Source organism: Haplochromis burtoni, unplaced genomic scaffold (assembly GCF_018398535.1).
Source record: "Haplochromis burtoni strain Fernald_Lab_line unplaced genomic scaffold, NCSU_Asbu1 Contig_159, whole genome shotgun sequence".
Lineage (NCBI taxonomy): Eukaryota > Metazoa > Chordata > Actinopteri > Cichliformes > Cichlidae > Haplochromis > Haplochromis burtoni.
The window spans coordinates 380,768-396,714 of record NW_024582520.1 but is presented as its reverse complement, the minus strand read 5'-3'; the positions used below and the strand labels follow the sequence as shown (position 1 = coordinate 396,714).

Sequence of the window (15,947 nt, the reverse complement as noted above, 5' to 3'; positions counted from 1 at the left end):
TCGAGGATGTTTCAGCCACATCACTCCCAGAGTACCTGCGAGACACCAGGCTGCTCCGTCACACTGAGGATGAAGCTTCCACGTTGTTTCTAATGAATAAAGTTCCAGTTTGGTTTAAGGTCTCTGCTGAAGTCTGAGGACGCCAGCGTGTTAGCTTAGCATGGCCGGAACAAAAAGCTGAATGTTGCCGACTTCCACCTGAAGTTTCTACACGTCCTCGTCTTCAGCAGCTCTCAAAACTACACAATCATCTTCAGGTGGAAGAAGGCGTTATTTGGTCTTTCAGGTGGGCGTAGCTCAAAGTGATGTCACAACAACTGCACAGGTGTGAGAGGATCATGTGACTGCTGCACTGGCTTCAAACACACCAATCATAGCAAGCCTCTAAAACATTCTGTTTCCTCGTTAGGACGGCCCACCTGTGGAAGGCTTCCTGTTTCCTATCACTTTACTCAGCAGCAGACGGCGCCGGCACACCGCCGTCACACGAGGCGACGCAGGAGAAGCTTCAGCGAGATGTTTCAGCGCAGCACATTATCTGGTGTGACCTCCTGAACCCGCTGCAGGGATTAACAGCAGTGAACACAACAGGAGCTTTTCTCTCTGATCACCATCTGCTCTGTCCACACATGCATGTTTCAGATAATCCGCACGCCTTCAAAGGAAACCTACACATCATCTCCACAAACGCAGCGCCGGGCGGGCGTGACGCCGCTCTTACCGTCGTCCTCTTTGCTGTGGGCGTTCTGCGGACTGTGGCGCATCCTCTCTCCGCGGCTCGATGGGCTCAGGTCTGACGCTGCTCCCAGATCGGCTGCTAGCCACGTGGGCTCGCTCATCTCGGCCTCCTCGCTGCTCACTGAACTGTCATCCTGAGAAACACAGACACAGCACGGTCACACATCCAGCCTCAGCCAATCGCGTTCGCAAACCAAGCACAGCTACATGTAGTGATGCGTGCACCGCTGCAAACGAGGCTTTGGTGTAAAGTACTGCTGACATTTACAGAGACGGGAATATTTAAGAATACACAGGAAATCAGCAGCATCAGCGGCGCCGATGCATCGGTGCATCAGCCTGACGAGAAAAACACACTGAAGCTACAAAAAATATACATCTGGAATAATAAAATCTGAAGTAATCCAACTGTGGGAACGACCAAAATCAAAAGAAGCAAAAACCAAATTCATATCTCGATATTCTTTAGCTGGATGGCGATATACGATATATATCTCGATATTTTTTTAAGCCATAAAGTAAGAACAAACAGAGAGTTCTTAGTCAAAGCTGCGTCCCAGATGTCACACGGGCACTTTTATTAACATAGAGCGTAGATGTACATGAAAAAATTACTCAAAAATACATTATGAGCCTTTATTAAATAATCATGCTCCATAAATAAAAGAAAACAATCTTGTTTTTGTGCTTAACAAAGAGCTCACAACTGTGCAGTCAAAATGTAAACTAACAGACGCTGAGCACAATAACAAAGATTTCACAGCAGCTCTGTTCCCAACTTCTACTGCGCGACTGACAGCCTGGAGTTTGAAGTTCTCTTCGTAACCGTGTCTCTTCAGGTGCCATTTATCGTCCTTATATGCACACAATACGGTAATATTACGCTGAAGCACAGTACGTATCACTCCACGAGGCTCCTCGGTAGCCGTAATGCTCCAACAATCCATCAAGCGCTGCGGCTCCATCGCTTACCAAAGTCGTACTAAACATTTTTTGCTGAGCGCCGTGCAGCAGATACAATCGGTTCGCGGCCATCAAGCACAACCTGCTGCCTGCAGGTGAAGCGATGGGGGAGGAGGGGGAGTTGTGTTCAGTGAAGGAGAGGCGAGGCCGAGTAACGTTGCGCAAAGACAAAAGTGGTCAAAAGAGAGGCAAACTTGCGGCTCCGCAAGTATAATTATAACGTAACATAGACTATATCGATATAAAGGATATTGTCACATCTTATATCTCATATAAAAGTATATCGATATTTTTTAAAAACTCGATATATCGCCCAGCCCTAATTCTACCCGTGTGTTCTGGCTCTCTCCCAAAGCAGCTTTGCATGAGTCACAGTTAGAGCTGGGCGATAGAACGATAACGATATGTATCGCGATATAACTTTTACTCGATAGAGAAATTAAGCTATCGCGATAGACCTCGCCGCTCTTGTCCTCTTAAAAAAAAAAAAAAAAAAAAAAAAGGTCAGCCAATCCAAATTAAGTAGCGCAGAGCCGAACCAATCACAGCCGCAGCGTCACGTCGCGTGACTTGTTACGTACAGCACAAGTGCCAAGCCGCACGTGTGTTTGTTTGGGAAGCAGCCAGCGGGTAATGGAGGAAATGAGTGTGCCGACTAGAAAAATCAACCGAGCGTGACCGAAGAGAAAACAGATGATGGTTCCAACGCCGGAGAGATTGTCGAACGGAAGAGCCACAGAAGTTCCGTAGTGTGAAGGTATTTCGGCTATTTCAAGTCTGACAAAAAACAGAGTAGCGTGCACTGTAAATTGTGCCGAAAGCAAGTCTGGAAATACAATAAACTGGTGCATGCGTCACACTGTGCGCCACGTTATTGTTTCGGTGAAATGAATTTCTACAATACTGTTAATTCTACTCTCTGCAGTGTTTAAATGCTTACATATACACACAGTTACTGTCCCTCCACACATACGACTCGGTTCTGCTTCTATGCCCCAGCTTTGTTTACTTTTTCCCACCGAGGCTTCTAGACTTCTGATTGGCCAACATTTCTGCACGGTTAGGAATCTAGCGCCACCTGCTGCTTTGGCATGTTCATAGCAGCGTTTTCCTTCATTTCTGCCTTTATGTGTGGACGGGATTATTTTTTAAAACGAAAACGGAAAATCTCAGTTTTCAAAAATACCCGTGTACGTGTGGACGTAGCCTCAGTCTCTGACTGGAAGCGCTAATTCGTCATTCGGCTTTTGTCAGACTAAAGTAACTGTTAAAACTGTTTGAAAAGCTCAGCTATACAACAAGGAGAGATTGAGAATTTCCTTTTAGTTCTCAGTTTATTTGATATTGACAAAAGTTAGTCAGTTTTGTCTGTTCTTCTGTAAAACAAACTAAGATTTATTTTTAGAATTAATATTTTGTTTCTAAGTGGAATTGACAGTTTAGTCTGTTTCGTTTGTTCTATTTTGAAACTTAAACGCTTTAGCGGCTGCCTTTTGTGTAGTTTGCAATATTTGCCTTTATTTATCTGAAAAAGTCTCATGTTCCTTAAGTACATCTACCCTGTTGAACTTATTATGGGAAATAAATATTTAAATAAAAACAAGCTGCTGATTATTTCACATTTTACTTGTGAGCAACGGCACATTTAAATCTTACAAATATAGTTATTTGGCTGATATCGTGATAGATATCGTTATCGCCTGAAATGAAAAAAACATATCGTGATATGAAAAAATCTCATATCGCCCAGCTCTAGTCACAGTTTGAAATAATCCTTCTTTAACTCACACTGAGCCCCCTGCAGCTGCTCACTTCATCCTCTGTCTGAAACAAGCTGATTTAGCTCCTCCTCCTCCAAGAAAACTTTCTCCCCATTGGCTGCCCCTCACAAAGCGAGTTTATGCGAGCATCCAGCCCTGAAGCAGGTGATCCATGACGGGAGATCAGGAGGAGTTTAAGTTAAAGTGTTGCTTTAAGAAGAACTGTTCCATAAAGTTTGTCTGCAAACTTAAAGCAGACGACTGGTTCAAGCTTCGTGACGAACGAGCTCTGAGTAAATGACACACGTCACTTTGTGTTTCCCTTTTACTTTAAATTGACACATCATCAGAGAAACTGAATCTGAGATCCAGGAACAAGCAGGCAGGTTTCGGTCCATCTCCACATCAACAAATATTCTTGGCGTCTTCTGTAATGGATGAAAGATGGAAATAGACGAGGATCACACACGTTTCCTCTCAGCCGACGGTGCATCGTTAGTGACACAAACCAATCTAAAGATTTATTAGAGAAAAACAAGAAACAGCCCCCAAGCAGGACGTGTGTCACGAGTCACGTCTGTGATCTCCACGAGCACACACACCTCGCCAATGAGCTGCTCCGCCTCCCTGCTGATAACCCACAGCACTCTGCATGCCTGTTTAAAGTCACCTGGATGAATCAAACTGTGTTTACCTGCCGTTTGAAACCGTTTTTAATCTCTTTATTTGCCTCTTTGTCGATGTGAGCATCCGTGGGATCCGCCATGACGCCCGCTCCCACGGTTTAACCCAAACATCAGAGCAAACAGCGAGCAGGAGGCGAGAGCGAGACGCCAAATCAAACAACACGAGCAGCACCTGCAGGCCTCGCCAGCAGCACCAGCGGCATGCCGACGTTTCTCTGAGCTGTTTTTCCTCCACCTCAAATACTCAAATACTCCTCGGCTCAGGCGGAGAACGCTGGGAAACACAGCAGATCTCATTAAACTATTATTAATATTACAATCCTGCTTATTCTGATTTTTTAAAATGGTCACAGACCGTGTCTTTGGACATCAAGCCTTTAAGACCCACCAAAGTCCGCCAGAGCTTATCTTTGTATTTTTACAGGCTGTAGTGCCGTTTTTCGGAGCATTTCAAGTTGCTATACATCAATACAACCATTACATCCCAAATGTTAATAATATGTCTGCATTAGGTCCATAGTAACTCCGTAAATTGCAAAAAAGCGGAATAAACTTCTAAAAACACCAGCATATCTCTGTAGGAAAACACTAAATTTCCCGTGAAAATGACGTCACTTCCGGTTTCGGGCAGGTAACGGCGGACGTGCGATAGTTCGCGCTGACGTCTGTTCCAATGTAGGAAGTGTTACGAACAGCTGATCAGATCAGCAAACATGTTTCTGGAACATTATGTTTTTGTTGCTGCAAGTGCTTTTTATGCAGTTTTTGCAAAGCTATATGTGGAAGGAAACCGTGACCGAGGACAAGCTGATGGCATAAGATGTAAGTACAACTCCTCCGGTTTCATATGCAAAAACTATTGCGCTAGCTCACGTGGTTGCAGTGCTGCCGGGATTTAAAAATACTTAGAGCGCGCCCGCTCCGACCTGTCATAAAGGGTTAATTAAAGTGATGTTGTTTAAAATTGGTCTCCACTCGACTTTTCCTACAAAAAAACCCCAACAGTCACAGATCAAAATAATCCTTCTTTATCTTATCCTTGGGCTTGGCGCAGACCCTCAGCTCCTCCTCCCCCCCTTCACCCATGACCACGAGCTGTGGGGCTGAAAGGATGAGATGGCGTATACGAGGAGCACAAACGAGCTTCCTCTGAGAGCGTCCGGGTCGGCCTTCAAGCTCGGCCGCTCAGCAGGAGCTCACCCACACTGAAGGGAGGCAGCTGAGATGTTTCCACGCTGATAGCTCCCAGGTGAGGTGTTTCTGGGAGGTTCTTGGAAGGAGACCAGAAGCAGAGCCAGGGGCTGCTTCCAGAAGAGCTGGAGGATGGAGATGTGCTGTTAGACAGCGGACAGGTGGAAGCGTGAGCTGCCAGGTTATGACCACCTCGCTGGGTGGTGACGCTGAGGCGTTTTGACCCACTCTTACAAATGCTTTCACGCTCCGAGCCCGACATGAAAGTCAGATTTATTGGGATCCAAACAGCGAGCGTGTGCCCACACAGTGCCACGTTATGTGAGGCGGTTCGAGTCTCGTTATATTTTAATGAGATGATTATTAGCTTTGCCTGTCAGCAGCAAAGCTACTCCTGACTGTGTCCCAGCCATCAAACACACGTGCAAAGCTGGAATCAGCATCTCAGCATCCCGGCGTTTTCCATAATTAGATCTCAGGCACTACGACCGCCTTTTCTTGTTACGGACATATTCAAGGAGATGACAGACAACAAGCCAAGAAGGTTGATGTTCTACAAACTGAGGCGAGGAGCAGAGACCTCAGAAACATCGCAGTGACATCAAAACTCGGAGCAGGAACACGATGCATAAAATGTTGAGCTAATAACGAGACAGCAGAACACGAATGACGTAAAGCCAACAACACAGATGCAAACGCACAAACATACGGGTTATTCCTGCGTGCTGCTGCTAAAACATAGATGCATTCATATTAATGTAGTTCTGTCTCTGCATTGATTCACGTCACGCGGTTAGCATTGACTGCTCTAAAGTGTTCCCACAGAAGGCAGGTCGAGGTGCAGGCAGAGTTTAAACTGAGATGTTTAGATCTAAGGAATCAATCTCAGCTGCTTCGCACAGAAAATGAAAAAGCTTTCACGCACTCAGGATGAATGAAGCAAAAAGGGCTTCAATAAATATTAGTGGGCTTGTATTTAATATTCACCTGAGTGGAAATGAAACTCTAAGAGGTCACGGTGCTCTCCTCACTCACAGAGCCGCTGTTGATAAGATGATGAGGGCCAAGAAGCAGCGGTGAGCGTGTATCTGGGCTTTTGGAGCTAAATCAGAGCGTTAGAGGAAATAAAGCTGATGCACTTTGTGCTGCGGCTGCATAATGAAATAAAACGGTGAAACACTGCAGGGGAATCCAGGGTTTCCATTTAAAGATGCAGTCTGTGCGACCGCTGCAGCTCCTGCATGAGTCTGTGTGGCAGCACCGACCCACATCTGTCTGTTAAAGACAGCTCTCGGAGGAGGAGTTTCCCCGGGCTCGTCGCGCTGGATTAGCATCCTCGCCGCAGACGCCACGACTGCACACGCTCACTGGAAGCAGCCCAGCTACACAGGGGGAAGTCCCTGCACGCCGCTGACACACATACAAGAAGGCTCGCTCTGCTGATGTCACTGAGCTCTCAGGTGACTGACAGTTCAGCTCCTCCCACAGGACCTTTATACACATCCAGCTTTTCGCAGGATCTGGGCGATGTGCACAGACAGGAAGTTGTGTCTCTGACTCTATGTGCCATCAAGCAGCAAAAGAATGAAGCCAGTATAAAAGCACCCAAATCTGCAGTTCCTCTGACAGCCAACAGAGGCAGCACTGAGTCAGTCCCATGTTCAATGTTTACAGTACAAACTGTTTCTATAGATCATTTCTTGCCTTCACCTGTACGAGAGCAGAATGCTAACATAACTCACCTGCTGACAAGATAAGGGGCGTGGCAGGTAGCTGCTAGGCTAAGCTGGACCTGTGGACCGCGTTTGTGCTGTTGAAGCTTTTTGGAGCATTTTAATTAAAGATGGAACAATCACAGTGCGGCGTCTTTGAAAGGTTAAAGGTCGCTCCAGATTTCTCTTCTTCTTCAGCAAATCCAACAAAATCATGGAAGTAAAAATCCGTGTCCTGTGTGAGGGCTACAACTGCCTTTGGCTGAAGGTCGTGATCCTGCATCTATGACGTCAGCAGCCTAACGCTAACGTGGATTTGTGTAGTTTTTGTTGTTGTTGCTCACACTGGAAATCACTATTAACAGGACAAGTTTGTATCTAACCCGAACTGCTTCTTCTCCTTGTGTGTGTGTTGTTTATTAATGTTCTCAGTAATGAGACGTCCTCATTTCCATACAAATGAACTCGAGCGCTCCTGCCTGATAGATACACTGAAACAGGGTTTGGAGCCATCGCACAAACTCAATAACACACTTTAACCTCTGTGTCCATGCTCAGACCGACATCTGCCTTTCCTTCTGTCTGCTTTTTAACAAATCTGTCATATTTACTATGTTAACATTAAACAGATCAGACGTTTATGATCCGAGTGCCTCAATGCTAACGTCACCACCCACTGGCTCCCAGCAAAACACCGACTCACACACAGTCCAACACTCCACACAAGCTAACAGCTAAAGAGGCTTTACACAGGGTTGAGACAGAGAGCACAGTACAGTTAGCCAGCTAGCTGCCAAGTTAGGCAGGTAGCAATTTGTCTACATTAGCATAGAAGCTAGCTAAAATTAGCCACTGGAGATCTGACTCACAGAGGGCACTCCATTCACTGTTATAAGCTAATTTTAGCTAATAGCAGCAAGCACTGTAGCACTGTTTTCTTACACAGATAAAAAGACACTAAAGTCAAATTTGGTCAAAGACTTTTTTCCACCACATCATATCACTTCATTTCATATGCTAGCCTTAGCCTGCTCATTAACGCTACAGCAGGTAAGCTAACACAAGTAGCTAACTTTAGCTGTTTGACCCACGAGAATAACTGCGTCAGTCTCATTAAGACCTTCAAATTATAGAGAATTGATGGTTTTCAGGATCAGATCCGACCCTTAACTCTCTGTTTTAGGGCTAGCTGGTTAATGACCAACATGGATGAGCTACAAACCATCCCACACAGAATAAAGTAATCCAATGATTCTCCATCACTACGAGAGACGTTGAACAAAAAATGTTCAGAAAAACCAAACTGAGCCCAGACTCAACATGGCGATGATGACGAGGAGGACTGAAGATTATGAGAGGTGTAAAAACAGTATAGTGCACCTCAGATGAATAATTAACAGCCTCCTTCCTCTATTGTCTATTTTTAACAGGAAAGGAGAAGAGTGAGAGAAGCAGCGAGAACCTTAACTTTCACCAAAGAACAACGGAGGCGGCTTAGAGAAACTGAGGAAGAGGAGGAGGAAGCATGATTGCTCCACAGCAGGCAAGCACACCTGTGGTTTAAAGTAAGGATGCAAACGAAAAACTGACCAACACGTCCCATCAGAAACACCTCCATGGGTCGTTACAGATGGCAGGAAACGAGAGATTAACTCCGAGTAACGGAAGACGAAGAGGAGGAGAAAGTGGAGAGGAAGGAGGTGAGCTTTGGAGAAAGAATCGGACAGAGGAGATTAAAATGAGACGTTTCAGAGACGAGAGCAGCTGAAGCTGTGAAGGCTGTGAGGATGAGGAGGGTGAGAGGAGCATGTGAAGGTTTGAAAGAAGAGTGGGTGGTGAGGAGGAGTAAATGAGGAAGATGTGGTGTAAATCGTTCTTTCTGAGGCTCCGGGTTTCTCGACCCACAGCCCTTCCTCGTCCCTGCAGAGATCAGTTAGTGGAAAATAAATTACTGCATCCTGAAACATCTCCTCCTGTAAACCAAGCCGAGCGTCCAGCTGTCGCCCAGCAACCGCGCTGCTTCTCATCTGTTTCTGTCCGTGTGCTCGTCCCAACAATGCTAACCAGGTCTTTGTGTCTGCACGAAGGGAACAGTGACGGCAGCGCACGACACGACCTCTGCAGAGCGCAGCAGGTCAGCCAGTCAGCCTCGATTTTACACCAAACCAGCATCTAAGACCCATTTGAAACACATTCTTCACTCTTCCCATATCCTGAAGCTGAGAGGCCTTCGTCTTCATCGTTAGCGCTGCCACAGCAACCATCAGGATGTTCTGCTGTTCGTGGAAAAAGCAGGAAACTGCTGAGACTTTGTTGACAGCTGACCTGTCACCTGTTCAGGTCACCTGCTGCACTTTGTGTTCGTGCTGATGGTTTCAGGTTTGACGGTTAGACCAACGTTAGCCTGAGTATGGAGAAGGCCCTGTAACAGCGTCTCTTCCTGTTCTTCTTCTTCTGTGGTATTTGTGACTACTTGAATTGACTTTATTATTGACTTCTCTGTTTGTTCCAGCATTACAGACCAACAAATGATCTCACTATTCCCGTTCCTCCACCTCAGAGGAAGCAAACATTCCTCACACTCCTTGGTAACGGGACAGCAGGTGTCTGAACTACAACTTCCAGAAGAAAAACTACAAAATCTCACTTGACCGCCACGATGTTCCAGCAGGTCACAGTGTTATAAACTGGATCTCCGTGTTTCCCTTCAGGGTCCTGAGTCTCTTTTGTCCACTTCCTCCCTGAACTCTGGAAACCATCACTGACAGCAGCCTGCTTCACTGTGGGAGTAAAATTAGAAACCAGAGCTGTACCAGTCACACATTACTGTGTGTGTGTAGAAGTGCTCAGATGGCTGGTTTTCGTGTGTGTGTTTCCAGAGCAGAGCAGCCGGATCTGCTCCGAAGCCTTTGCTAAGCTAATCGAGTTAGCCACCGGACAAACGGAAGGAAAGGCCTCGTCCTGTCGGAGCTCATCTCCTCTGTTCCCAGCACATCCCTGCTTTCAGGAATCTCTGTCTTCCCAAACATTTGGCCCTTTCAGACAGACACGAAGACGGATGCAGGTTTTATTTAGAAACCTAACGAGAATCAGCGCAGATGTTTGTTACTGCCACACTCTGTGGCTGTGCTCAGGTTTCATGTACCAAATGATCATTAGCCAGTCAGCAACAAACAGCAGAAAGAGAGCGCGGAACGACGATGTATGTTACATTTATATTACATATAAATAAGTAATTGTAGTTTATGATGATAGTCGGCGGAAAAACTGCAAGGTTTGGGTGTGACGATCTGACTGGACAGTTAAGGTTAAAGACGACGGCTGGTCTGGGGTCAGAGTTAGGGTCAGGGTGCTGCTGCACCAGGAGAGCACCAAGCTGTTCCAAAAACACCACTATGTGCATTAAAGGTGTTTAAACAGAAGTGTTGTAGCTCCAGCTCCACCGGATAATGACTGTGCTGTGGCCATGATGACCTCATCAAACGCCTCGCCGCTCACTCGCCGAGGACACGTAGAGAAGACGGACTCGTAACCTGACCCTCCGCGTTAGACCTGACGGTCTTTCACCTGGATGTCACCTGCGGCAGGAACCTCCTGACAGGCGGAGCTGCTGAAGCCGGCTGCCAGCATCCATCACCCACTCACACCTACCGGCCGAGCGTACGGGGAACAGCAGGGCGCATCGTAAATCGGCCGCCGTGGGAATGTTTATACCACAGTTCAACAATCTAATAATAAACCTGGTGATTTCATAAAGGCTCGTTTCATTAACTGACATTAACCTGAGACTGTAAACGGAGCTTAGACAAACACCTGATTATCCTAAATTAGAGATTAATGTCTCAGTGTGTACTCTGACAAACTGATAAGGTCTGTGGAGGCCCTGAGGCACACGCGTGTCTCATCAGTCACACGGTTCCTGAGCAGCAGCCGCCGCCAAACGTGTCCGGCTCACTTCATACAGCACGTTTCACGGTTAAGGAAACCGAAGGAGCTTCCTGCATCACAGACGGTGTTCATCCGACACAGGTTCACTGACAGCCAACCACAAAACAAAGAAACCGGAGCGACCAGAGAACAGGGTGCACAGTGGGTGTGGCCACCTGAACTACCAATGGGAGTGAAGGTTACCTGACCCGTGATACAGGAGTAAACAAAGGATTAAACATGTGGTGACGCTGTGCCTATGATTACTCTGCTGTTAATCAGTCACACTTTTCACTGATTGGCTGTAAACAGAAGGTTTGAACAGCAGGTGGGTGTGGCTTCTGTCCCTGACTTGGTAAATCTGCTTTTATTAACCAATCAAAGCAGTTTGTTACTACGAGCTACATTCACAGGCACAAGCCGACCTGATCAGGTCTATGTGACATCACAGAGATCCACGAGCTGAAAAAACGGATAATCTGAGTGTTGAGGGACTCACACCGTCCGTGTTAACACGAACACACTCCACTGCAACAGACACGTGACAAGAACATCTGGATAACAAGTGCACATCTGTTTTTAATGAAAACTGAATCATTCAAATGTTCCCCACACATTTGCGGCGCCGTGCTCCTGTTAAGGATCCACGCCTGCCCCGAGGCCTGACACAGGCGGCTCAAACACACTTAATTAAAAGAAGCATGTCTTCAGATGGAGGACTTGAGCTTATTAATTCAGGTAGTGGGCAGCTTATGTAACACAAAGTCAGGACAATAAGCTGTCCGTCTGGCTGCACCAACATCGCGAGGGGGCAGCCGTCAAAGTTCCCTGAACCGTCTTTCATGGAGCTTCACTATGAGGAAGACAGAACAGGAGCGTTTGTGATGAAGCGGCGGATCGTTTCCTGTCTGACGCTGGAAACACAGACAGGAAGTGATGGAGAATCATTGGATTACTGTGAGCCGCTGACCCGGCTCGTGACCCGAGGGGACCAGGGTCACTTTAAGAAACCACGCCTACCTGAGAGCTAATCACCAAACATCCTTCATCTTTTTATTATTCATGTGGATGAAAACGTCTCTCGTACTGAATTCATTTCAGTCGTTTCGTAACATCAAGGAAAAAAAGTTTGTTCTCCAAATAAAATAATTGCTTGGCATGTAATCAGATTACATAATTAAACAGTATCATCCCTGGATGCTCTCAAACAATTGCAGTAAGAAACCGTTATCCTTAACCTCGAAGGAGAGGTCAGAGGTCAAATGGCTTCTTGTCAGTTTTCCACCAGTAAATGACGACGTTGACCTCGGTGGGTGGAAGTTGGAGACAGACTGGGATCGGGTCGTGAAGAGCTCCGCCTCACCTCGGCTGCTGAGCTCTGGACCGTGCAAGAAGGCGGAGCTTCGGGTTTGGTGCACAGTGAGATTCTAGGATTTTGATTGGATGTTACTGGGCACGCCCTCGTCCAAACTTCTGGAAGCAAAATGTGTGGATGTGGAGTCGAAACAGTTCTAAAGCTACTGTGATGATTATTAACGATGTTAAATCTGTCAAACACAAAAAGAGCTGCTGCACATTTTATTTTGAAAGGAGACACGGCTTGTTCCTGTCAGTGCACATCATGTTTGGTACACAAACTGCGCCTCTCTCCTGGCGGAGCGGCCGACATGAATTTCATTAAGAAAATCAATTAAGGTGGACGTCTCTCGCCTCACACGGAGGGGCGGAGGAGGGCGGTGCGCCTCGTTCTTTGTTCTCTTTGTTTTAGAGGCCGCGGTGCTGCAGAGCCGGACCTTCAAGCTCCCCCCCCCCATGTATCTCCCCCTATTGCTGCCTCCCTCCCCCCATCCCTTTACCCATCTCCTCCTGCTGCCCCATCCTGCCAGCTCCTCCTCCATCAACTCTCCATTACCACCTCCCCCACCTCCACAGATTTCACGTTTTCATCCTGCCCCCACCTCCTCCCCCTCGCTGTCATGTTTGTGGTTTCCACAGAAACTGATGTCTGTTCTAATGATGCTGATTTGATAAAATTCTGATTCCATAAATTTAAGAAACAAGCCTGAAACTACTGGTCACCATCATCATCATCACCACCACCACCGCAGGGATCTTCACTCTGCAGCTGACATTTTACTTTATGAGCATGTGTTGGTGAACCGAGTGGTTACACCACCACCTCAGTTTGGTTTTTAACGTTACTGTTCATTAACAGAAACATCGAAACGTGCTGAACTTTTAAACACGTGCCAGTTTATCTACGAGTGATGGAGCAGCTGTATTTTGCCTGGTTGTCTCCTCCAGCGTGAACAGGAAGTGGCTCACTGTGGGCGAGGACAAAGAAAGAGCGTGTCTGTTGTAACACCAGAAGCTTTGATTTTAGTCTTACTTCCTCATCGTTGTGAAATATACAAAATATTCCACATCTACTAACCAGATGTTTGCTCAGAAGTTGATTGCTGGAGTCACCAGTTTGTCTAGATTTGGGTTTTAATGATGTGAACATGCTGGAATCCATTTCTGACACAAAGGAAAAAAATAGAATCATTTAAAAACAAATCCTTTCATTTAGTAGCTACAACCTCTCCACTCTGGGCACGGCAGATTCAACTGTCCTCATCAATCCCAATGGATGGGTGGATGATAGATGGATTTATGGCTGGAGGATTGGATTGATGGACGGATGAGCGGTCCATCCATATGAGTGGATGGACCACGACGGTCATGACGAAAACACGCAGCTTCAGACGCCACGACCCAGCAGGTGACGTCGTGATGGCCACGTCCTTCAGGAGGGACGTCTCAGCTTTGGCAGAGGTGTGCATGTGCCCAGCAGAGAACTGTAACACATTAAACCCGTCGGTTTTAGTCAGAACAGCAGGAGAACATCCCGCCTGCAGCAGGATAAATGAAACCAACTCAGACACAAAGAGCTCGGCTCCGTTTGTGTGCTGAAAGCTGCTTTCAGTGAGTCATCGTCTCGATTGAGCGGTCGCGGTGAAAATCAGTACACTGAAGAGGCCGTGGTGCCGAAGGTGCACGGCAGCGTCACCGTAATCACCGCAGACATCTCACCGCCTCCTGCGACCGAGCAAAGGAAGCAACGCCTAACCACCGAAGAGGGGCATACAGGAAGTGACGGGAGCCACGTTTAAACGTCGGCTGGACGGACACGTGGCGGAAAAACCGACCGATGCTCAGCATCCAGTCCAGCAGCATCCCAAGATCGATGACGGCCAGAGGGAAGAGGATCATCTCTGAACAGAGGGAGAGGGGAAGATACTGATAAGAAGCAACACACACACGCACACAAGCAGGGTGCAGGCCGGCTGCTCCACTGCAGAATATTGATCGCTCAGAAAACCAGCCTTGAGGAGGAGGTGTGTGTGTGTGTGTGTGTGTGTGTGTGTGTGTGTGTGTGTGTGTGTGTGTGTGTTCATGAACATGTACACACTGTAATGAAGCAGAGGTAGCACAGAGGCAGTGCATGTCTGTCTGCTTCCTGTCTGTCAGCTTATAAAACCCTCACACACGCCGGGATAATCGATGAGCAGCTGCTGACCTTCGCTGAGTTCAGGAGGATGACCCCGGTGATGGTTTCAGTCTGCCGTTATTCTACTGAGCCGAAGGTAAAAAACTAGCCATGAAAACTCGCTCCAGCTTCTCAGATAAAAACATGAAGTAGACGTCAGATAAGGAGTCATATTGTGTAGTTACATCAAAGGTGCTGAAGGACTGCTGCTGCTGACAGTGGAGCTCGTCACAGACACAAGGAAACGACCTGAAGCAGAACCACATGAAAGCATCAGCCACACCTCTCCGGTGCAAAAGCTCCTCTGTCGAACCTCACAATGAAGAAAAGGAGGCCGCCACGTTGTTGTCACGACAACAACACCTATGAAGCCTCAAAGTGAAAGCAGCTACAAAAAGAAGGTCATGAGTTCCCTGGAACAACTTAAGAAGGATTCTGACACTCTCCGCCCTACATACCACCGCCTGTACCCAGGGGGCGCTATACCCTCTATATACTCCACAAAGAAGGAGCCCCACTCAGACCCACTGTTAGCAGTACAAAGTCAGCCACCTACAACATTTCAAAGCACCACCACCATCCTAGCTCTGCAAACTCCCCTGGATCTGACGCTTGCATGCTGAGGCAGTGGAGACGGTCAGAGAGCGACCACAACAAGACCCCTGCTTAGAAAACAGAAGCTTCGCCCCGATCACACCTGCACACTGTTACACCGCCTTACCTCCATATTTAAATACAACCAGGGCAGTCACAAACAGACACAAACATGTGGTCATCCAGACTGGGCTTTCATCAAAGAGAAGAAGGTCCGACACCAACGAGGAAGAATCACATCATCATCCCTCATGCAGCAGCAGGTTTATCAGAGACGCTCAGTCTCCAAGCAGCACATCCCAGCACCAGACCCAGCAACACACTCAGACGCAAACTGGTCCATCACAAACACAAACTCAACCACGTAGCTGTGCAGAGCTCAGACCTCCACGGGACCAGGTTCAGCTGTACATCTGCATCTAAAGGTCAAAGGTCACTCGCCGGCAGATTTCCCGCTGTGGCGAACGTGCCTTTAACCAGCTTTGCTGTCAGGCCGTTAGCAACTTCTGTTCTTCCACGTTAACAATCAGCCTCACCCGACCTTTTCCCAAAGGACGCAGAGCGTGTGTCAAACCACCTCCTCCGCCCTTAAAACCACCTTAACTCTGTCTCCCACGGAGACGAGAACCGACGACCTCACAGAGATGACTCCTCCCACTAAACATGTTGTTTGACGACCATTTGAACAGGTTCTGGGTTTTTGCCGCAGTAGAAGCAGATCGACCTCAGACACACAGTGACCGTGGTCAGGACAGGAAGGAGTGTGTGTGTGTCTGTGTGTGTGTGTGTGTGTGTGTGTGTGTGTGTGTGTGTGTGTGTGTGTGTGAGAGTGTGTGTGTGTGTG

At 47.3% G+C, this 15,947-nt stretch overlaps 1 protein-coding gene across 1 annotated transcript in view; it reads right to left on the bottom strand.

Annotated features, from left to right (window-relative positions):
- LOC102313489 (nucleolar protein 4-like) overlaps positions 1-15,947 on the bottom strand; it is a 139,176-nt gene that overhangs the window by 54,033 nt on the left and 69,196 nt on the right. The window contains exon 5 of the mRNA XM_005933201.3: positions 722-872. Within this exon, the coding sequence (XP_005933263.2) occupies positions 722-872 (151 nt within the window). The remainder of the gene's footprint in view (positions 1-721; positions 873-15,947) is intronic.